At 41.5% G+C, this 8404-nt stretch overlaps 1 protein-coding gene across 1 annotated transcript in view; it reads right to left on the bottom strand.

Annotated features, from left to right (window-relative positions):
- The window catches only part of LOC308088124 (uncharacterized protein), a 98233-nt gene extending 95496 nt beyond the window's left edge, over positions 1-2737 (bottom strand). Inside the window, exons 1-2 of the mRNA XM_080432490.1 lie at positions 2577-2737; positions 2217-2277 (exon numbers count right to left, since the gene is read on the bottom strand). Coding sequence (XP_080288616.1) covers positions 2217-2277; positions 2577-2597 — 82 coding nt within the window. The 5' untranslated portion in view covers positions 2598-2737. The remainder of the gene's footprint in view (positions 1-2216; positions 2278-2576) is intronic.
- Between the last annotated feature and the right edge of the window lie 5667 nt (positions 2738-8404).

Below are 8404 nucleotides of genomic sequence, written 5' to 3'. Positions count from 1 at the left end.
AAATGTTGAATTATTTTACTCAAGTAAATAGATTCACAGAATGTATTTTACCCACAAGTTATTTTCATTCAAATGAAATGTGATTGAACTTAATAATGACTTTAGTTGATTTTTCACTCTTTAAAATATAGTATTTCTTGATTATTAATAATTACAGCTTGTAGATTGGCTATTTTCACGATTTTAAATTGTTTTTAAATAATAATAAAAAAGGAACATACAAGATTTCCACCCGACAGCCATAATATATAGCCAATATATGGTTCTGTATCAGTATATGAGTCAGTTTTTGCAGATTTCATTCTAATTGGCTACTATGCCTGCATATGAATTTCATGGGCCTGGGTAAGTCACCCTGGCTTGGCGGAGATATGCACAGCAGCAGCAGGTGAAAGCAATTCACTTAAACGAGGGTTGTGTTGCGCACCAAAGCACAGAGGAAAAACTGTGAAATCAGTTGCTGGGCGCAGCTGGGGCACCACGGCCACAGTGGCCGTGAAGGCATGTCATTATTCGAGGGGCACACGGCCAATGAGAGGGGCAAAGACGGCCATGGCCACCGTGAAATTCCTGCCCTGATTGCATTGATACTTTTACTCAAGTAAAACATTTGAGTACTTTTTCCACCACTGCTGACGTGTACAGAACATTTTTGAAAACGGTTATTCGAATAATCAAAATTAAATACATTAATTCATTTATTGAAATTAGCACCCAGAAGATAGCCAAAACTGAGCACATTTCGATCTATAAGGCCAAATCTAATTTGAAAAAAAATATATTAAGAGTATATGAAAGCCAATTAAAATGTTTATACTATTGGAATCTTACACACCTGCTCCCAATAAATTACATCACCACAGCGCAAAAGTAGGTCAAATCAATCAATCTCTCTCTCTGGGAGCGTCAACGAGAAACAGTGAATGTAGGTTTTCATAGACATGGTCGCTTGTTTCTCTCACATAATCTGGCAACACTGACAGCCCTTTGTTGTCACTTCGTCTCTGCTACATATAGTAGCTACTCCAGTCGGGCCCCGGTCGGCCAAAGGACTGAACATGTTCGGTCGGCTCTGGGTCGGCCGAAAAGGTCCCGATGGACCACCCGACGGACCCCTAACCGACTGGACGACTATATACGACGCTTCCTGACGCCAAGTCGGCCCAAAGTCGGCCCAAAGTCGGTCTGGTCTGGAGCCACCTTAATGATTAGTGAGGCATGCCACCAGACCAGGTGCTGTAATGAGGTTTCAGGATGTGTTGATTTTCATTTAGTTTTAGTCATAGTCTTTTGAATAAAATTATATTTAGTTTTAGTCACATTTTAGTCATCTGAAATGTTTTAGTTTTAGTCTAGTTTTAGTCGACTAAATATCATAAGATTTTAGTCGACTAAATCTACATTTCATTTAGTCGACTAAAATGTGTTTTGGCGGTGCCTTGATGGCGTCGTAATGGTTGATTTTACACTTGGTTGCATGCTGAAAAAAGCAGATCTACAAGCTCACAACGCGTCGCGCTGCGACGCGTTGTGAGCTTGTAGATCGGCTATTTTCAGAGCACAACACCTGAGCGCAACCAAACATAAAATGACTTGTCTTTTAGTTCTACTGGATCTCTTCTCCACTCGTCACTCACTAACATTTTAGTCTAGTTTTTATTTGTTGATGAAATTGTCAATATATTTAGTCTTAGTGTTAGTCATCACAGCTTAGTTTTTATTTAGTTTTTATTTAGATTTTGTCAGTGAAAAAAGGTCGACCAACATTTCTCGTCATAGTTTTAGTCGACTAAATCAACCCTGGTTTCAGTCTGTATTAGAATGTGTTGAATGTGATGCTGAGAGGCAGCTCCGCCTTCGTCACAGAAGTGGGCGTGGTTATAGCACAAGAGGTTTTGGAATGACGCGGTTCAGTGCCTTGCTCAAGGACACTTTAATTATGAAGCCAGGAAGAGCCGGGAACCTGAAAACTGAACTCACAGACGCTCCTCTGATCCAAGCCTCATTACATCTCACTGATGATACCATCATGTCATGTGATCAAAGTGTTACTTCAGAGGGGTGAGTGTGTGTGTGTGTGTGTGTGTGTGTGTGTGTGTGTGTGTGTGTGTGTGTGTGTGTGTGTGTGTGTGTGTGTGTGTGTGTGTGTGTGTGTGTGTGTGTGTGTGTGTGTGTGTGTGTGTGTGTGTGTGTAGCGTGTGGGTGATTGAACTCACCACTGAAGCTTCTGACTGGAATTTCACTTCCTGATTCACTCAGCAGCCAATCAGAATTATTCTTTTATTAAACATCAAGAGAGAGAGAGATTTTTATTTGCTTGTTACAAAGTTTCTCAGAATTACTATACATTTCTTAAAATCTTCACTTTCACCACTTTTATCAAAATTGTGTGTGTGTGTGTGTGTGTGTGTGTGTGTGTGTGTGTGTGTGTGTGTGTGTGTGTGTGTGTGTGTGTGTGTGTGTGTGTGTGTGTGCGTCATTTGTTTGTAGTGTGCATTGTTCATATTTGTTTTTATATTAATAACAGTAGATATAAATGTATATATTATATAATAACATAAATATAATGTACTTACTTCCTGTGATCGCTTTGACATGAAGTACAGAGGAGAGGATGAGGAGGGTGGCTGTAATCTTTATCATCACTGATCAAAACTGAACTGAATTTAATAGATGAGAATAAACAGATGAGAATAAACAGATCAGAATAAACAGATCAGAATAAACAGATGTTTACTGAAAGAGAAGTTCTGGAGTCTGAAAGAGAATGAAGGAGGACTCGTTCTGTAGTTTAGAATAATCAGCCAATCAGATTAAAGATACGATGTTACATCATCTGTTTCCAGAAAGACGACAGTCTGGATTATTGCACATATCATGAACAGTATATAGCTGCTGCTTCATAAGTAATCAACAAACTATACTAAAAAGTTCAAATATGATTATGTTGGGGGGTCCCCAGTTCAAATATGATTATTTTGGGGGGTCCCCAGTTCAAATATGATTATTTTGGGGGGTCCTGAGTTCAAATATGATTATTTTGGGGGGTCCTCAGTTCAAATATGATCATTTTAGGGGGTCCCCAGTTCAAATAAGATTATTTTGGGGGGTCGTGGTTTGAAAAGGTTGAGAACCACTGGTTTATTGCAGATCAATCAGTGAAACACAACACAGATAAATCAGCACATTCTTAAATGTATGTTTATCTGCGATGTATAATAAATTATTAACTTTTTTTCAGTCTTGCAAAAATACTTTCAAAGATTCAGAACTTTTTTAAGTCTTGGAAAGAAAAAAAGTCAACCTTTTGAAACTTTATCTCCAGTTAGTATTGACAGCAGCTGAGCTTTAAAATACATGAAAGTGGAACATTAAATAATTTCATTTGTACACATTACATTATCAGATTAGATTTAATTAACGGATGTCTGTTAATTAACTTTTGTCTCATACAGTGTTTATGGTGATTCATTTTGTAACTGTGAAAGGTTCTCTATGAATAAACATACTGGTTCAATCCCAATGTGTCCATTGTGGAGAAACAAGAGGGGACCATAGTACTACGTGCATTACGCCCTACTGGTGTAGGGTGGCCATTACACCCTACTGGTGTAAGGTGGCCTTTACACCCTACTGTTGTAAGGTGGCCATTACACCCTACTGGTGTAAGGTGGCCATTACACCCTACTGGTGTAAGGTGGCCATTACAGCCTACTGGTGTAAGGTGGCCATTACAGCCTACTGGTGTAAGGTGGCCATTACACCCTACTGGTGTAGGGTGGCCATTACACCCTACTGGTGTAAGGTGGCCATTACAGCCTACTGGTGTAAGGTGGCCATTACACCCTACTGGTGTAAGGTGGCCATTACACCCTACTGGTGTGAGGTGGCCATTACACCCTACTGGTGTGAGGTGGCCATTACACCCTACTGGTGTGAGGTGGCCATTAAACCCTACTGGTGTAAGGTGGTCATTGCACCCTACAGGTGTAAGGTGGCCTTTACACCCTACTGGTGTAAGGTGGCCATTACACCCTACTCGTGTAAGGTGGCCATTGAACCCTACTGGTGTGAGTTGGCCATTACACCCTACACCATTACACCCTTGTTTGTAGTGTGTGTGTGTGTGTGTGTGTGTGTGTGTGTGTGTGTGTGTGTGTGTGTGTGTGTGTGTGTGTGTGTGTGTGTGTGTGTGTGTGTGTGTGTGTGTGTGTGTGTGCGTGTGTCCAGCGTCACTGGTAAAATGCTGTTCATGTTCATTAAACATCAATCCAAGCCTCATTACATCTCATTGCTGAAACCATCAAATGTATTTAAAAACACACTGGTCATGTGATCAAAGTGTCACATGAGAAGTCTTTTTAATACTAAAAAGTTCAAATATGATTATGTTGGGGGGTCCCCAGTTCAAATATGATTATTTTGGGGGGTCCTGAGTTCAAATATGATTATTTTGGGGGGTCCTCAGTTCAAATATGATCATTTTAGGGGGTCCCCAGTTCAAATAAGATTATTTTGGGGGGTCGTGGTCTGAAAAGGTTGAGAACCACTGGTTTATTGCAGATCAATCAGTGAAACACAACACAGGTAAATCAGCACATTCTTAAATGTATGTTTATCTGGGATGTATAATACATTCTTAACTTTTTTTCAGTCTTGCAAAAATATTTTCAAAGATTCAGAACTTGTTTTAAGTCTTGGAAAGAAAAAAACTTTATCTCCAGTTAGTATTGACAGCAGCTGAGCTTTTTGGAAAATAGCCGATCTAAGCTCTTTTAGAGTAGGGTGGCCATTACACCCTACTGGTGTAAGGTGGCCATTACACCCTACTGGTGTAAGGTGGCCATTACACCCTGCTGGCGTAAGGTGGTCATTACACCCTACTGGTGTAAGGTGGCCATTACACCCTACTGGTGTGAGGTGGCTATTACGCCCTACTGGTGTGAGGTGGCCATTATACCCTGACCCTACTGGTGTGAGGTGGCCATTACACCCTACTGGTGTGAGGTGGCCATTACACCCTACTGGTTTGAGGTGGCCATTACACCCTACTGGTGTGAGGTGGCCATTACACCCTACTGGTGTAAGGTGGCCATTACGCCCTACTCGTGTAAGGTGGCCATTACACCCTACTGGTGTGAGGTGGCCATTAAACCCTACACCATTACACCCTTGTTTGTAGTGTGTGTGTGTGTGTGTGTGTGTGTGTGTGTGTGTGTGTGTGTGTGTGTGTGTGTGTGTGTGTGTGTGTGTGTGTGTGTGTGTGTGTGTGTGTGTGCGCGCGCGTGTTCAGCGTCACTGGTAAAATGCTGTTTATGTTCATTAAACATCAATCCAAGCCTCATTACATCTCACTGCTGAAACCATCAAATGTATTTAAAAACACACTGGTCATGTGATCAAAGTGTCACATGAGAGGTGTGTGTGTGTGTGTGTGTGTGTGTGTATGTGTGTGTGTGTGTGTGTGTGTGTGTGTGTGTGTGCGTGTGCGTGTGTGTGTGTTTTTGTGTGTGTGTGTGTGTGTGTGTGTGTGTGTGTGTGTGTGTGTGTGTGTGTGTGTGTGTGTGTGTGTGTGTGTGTGTGTGTGTGTGTGTGTATGTGTGTGTGTGTGTGTGTGTGTGTGTGTGTGTGTGTGCGTGCGCGTGCGTGCGTGTGTGCGTCATTTGTTTGTAGTGTGCATTGTTCATATTTGTTTTTATATAATAACAGTAGATGTAAATGTATATATTATATAATAACAAAAATATAATGTACTTACTTCCTGTGATCGCTTTGACATGAAGTACAGAGGAGAGGATGAGGAGGGTGGCTGTAATCTTTATCATCACTGATCAAAACTGAACTGAATTTAATAGATGAGAATAAACAGATCAGAATAAACAGATCAGAATAAACAGATCAGAATAAACAGATCAGAATAAACAGATGTTTACTGAAAGAGAAGTTCTGGAGTCTGAAAGAGAATGAAGGAGGACTCGTTCTGTAGTTTAGAATAATCAGCCAATCAGATTAAAGATACGATGTTACATCATCTGTTTCCAGAAAGACGACAGTCTGGATTATTGCACATATCATGAACAGTATATAGCTGCTGCTTCATAAGTAATCAACAAACTATACTAAAAAGTTCAAATATGATTATGTTGGGGGGTCCCCAGTTCAAATATGATTATTTTGGGGGGTCCTGAGTTCAAATATGATTATTTTGGGGGGTCCTCAGTTCAAATATGATCATTTTAGGGGGTCCCCAGTTCAAATAAGATTATTTTGGGGGGTCGTGGTCTGAAAAGGTTGAGAACCACTTGTTTATTGCAGATCAATCAGTGAAACACAACACAGATAAATCAGCACATTCTTAAATGTATGTTTATCTGGGATGTATAATACATTATTAACTTTTTTTCAGTCTTGCAAAAATATTTTCAAAGATTCAGAACTTGTTTTAAGTCTTGGAAAGAAAAAAACTTTATCTCCAGTTAGTATTGACAGCAGCTGAGCTTTTTGGAAAATAGCCGATCTAAGCTCTTTTAGAGTATGTAGATCTATTTATCTGTGCGAACTGAGTCAAACTAAATGTAACACCTCAACTCCTACAATTCCAAGTCTTTTTCGGGGTGGGGGGTCCTGAGTTCAAATATGATTATTTTCGGGGGTCCTCAGTTCAAACATGATCATTTTAGGGGGTCCCCAGTTCAAATATGATTATTTTGGGGAGTCGCGGTCTCTGTCTGAAAAGGTTGAGAACCACTGGTTTATTGCAGATCAATCAGTGAAACACAACACAGGTAAATCAGCTCATTCTTAAATGTATGTTTATCTGGGATGTATAATACATTATTAACTTTTTTTCAGTCTTACAAAAATATTTTCAAATATTCAGAACTTTTTTTAAGTCTTGGAAAGAAAAAAAAGTCAACCTTTTGAAACTTTATCTCCAGTTAGTATTGACAGCAGCTGAGCTTTAAAATACATGAAAGTGGAACATTAAATAATTTCATTTGTACACATTACATTATCAGATTAGATTTAATTAACGGATGTCTGTTAATTAACTTTTGTCTCATACAGTGTTTATGGTGATTCATTTTGTAACTGTGAAAGGTTCTCTATGAATAAACATACTGGTTCAATCCCAATGTGTCCATTGTGGAGAAACAAGAGGGGACCATAGTACTATGTGCATTACGCCCTACTGGTGTAGGGTGGCCATTACACCCTACTGGTGTAAGGTGGCCTTTACACCCTACTGTTGTAAGGTGGCCATTACACCCTACTGGTGTAAGGTGGCCATTACACCCTACTGTTGTAAGGTGGCCATTACACCCTACTGGTGTAAGGTGGCCATTACACCCTACTGGTGTAGGGTGGTGTAGGGTGGCCATTACACCTTACTGGTGTAAGGTGGTCATTACACCCTACTGGTGTAAGGTGGCCATTACACCCTACTGGTGTAAGGTGGTCATTACACCCTACTGGTGTAAGGTGGCCATTACACCCTACTGGTGTAAGGTGGCCATTACACCCTACTGGTGTAAAGTGGCCATTACACCCTACTGGTGTAAGGTGGCCATTACACCCTACTGGTGTAAGGTGGCCATTACACCCTACTGGTGTAAAGTGGCCATTACACCCTACTGGTGTAAGGTGGCCATTACACCCTACTGGTGTAAGGTGGCCATTACACCCTACTGGTGTAAGGTGGTCATTGCACCCTACTGGTGTAAAGTGGCCATTACACCCTACTGGTGTAGGGTGGTCATTACACCCTACTTGTTTAAGGTGGTCATTACACCCTACAGGTGTAAGGTGGCCTTTACACCCTACTGGTGTAAGGTGGCCATTACACCCTACTGGTGTAAGGTGGTCATTACACCCTACTGGTGTAAGTTGGCCATTACACCCATAGATATAGAAACCTAGATACCTCATTGGCCTCTGCAGTTCGTTGGAGCAACTCGTATCGCGGCCGCCATTTTCGCGTAGGCAAACGGACACTCAAAGTGACTACTGGCCAATCACAGCGCTCACAGCGCGTTGACTACTGGCCAATCACAGCGCTCATAGCGCGTTGACTACTGGCCAATCACAGTGCGTCTTTTCTAAGACTTGTCAGAATCTAGTTGTCCCGCCCCCACCTGCCTCTGATTGGCCTACCGAACGCCCCCTTCTGTGACACACGCGGAAGCTTGCCTACAGCTTGCCTACGTGAAAATGGCGCCCGAGATACCAATGCCTCAGAGCCGAAGGAGGCGTCTACCTTTATATGTGTATGATTACACCCTACTGGTGTAAGGTGGCCATTACACCCTACTGGTGTAGGGTGGCCATTACACCCTACTGGTGTAAGGTGGCCATTACACCCTACTGGTGTAGGGTGGCCATTACACCCTACTGGTGTAAGGTG

This window comes from Gymnoscopelus braueri (genome assembly GCF_963280865.1).
Source record: "Gymnoscopelus braueri genome assembly, chromosome: 7".
Classification (NCBI taxonomy): domain Eukaryota; kingdom Metazoa; phylum Chordata; class Actinopteri; order Myctophiformes; family Myctophidae; genus Gymnoscopelus; species Gymnoscopelus braueri.
Note: the sequence above shows the minus strand (reverse complement) of the source record. Positions and strands in the feature narration are given on the sequence as shown.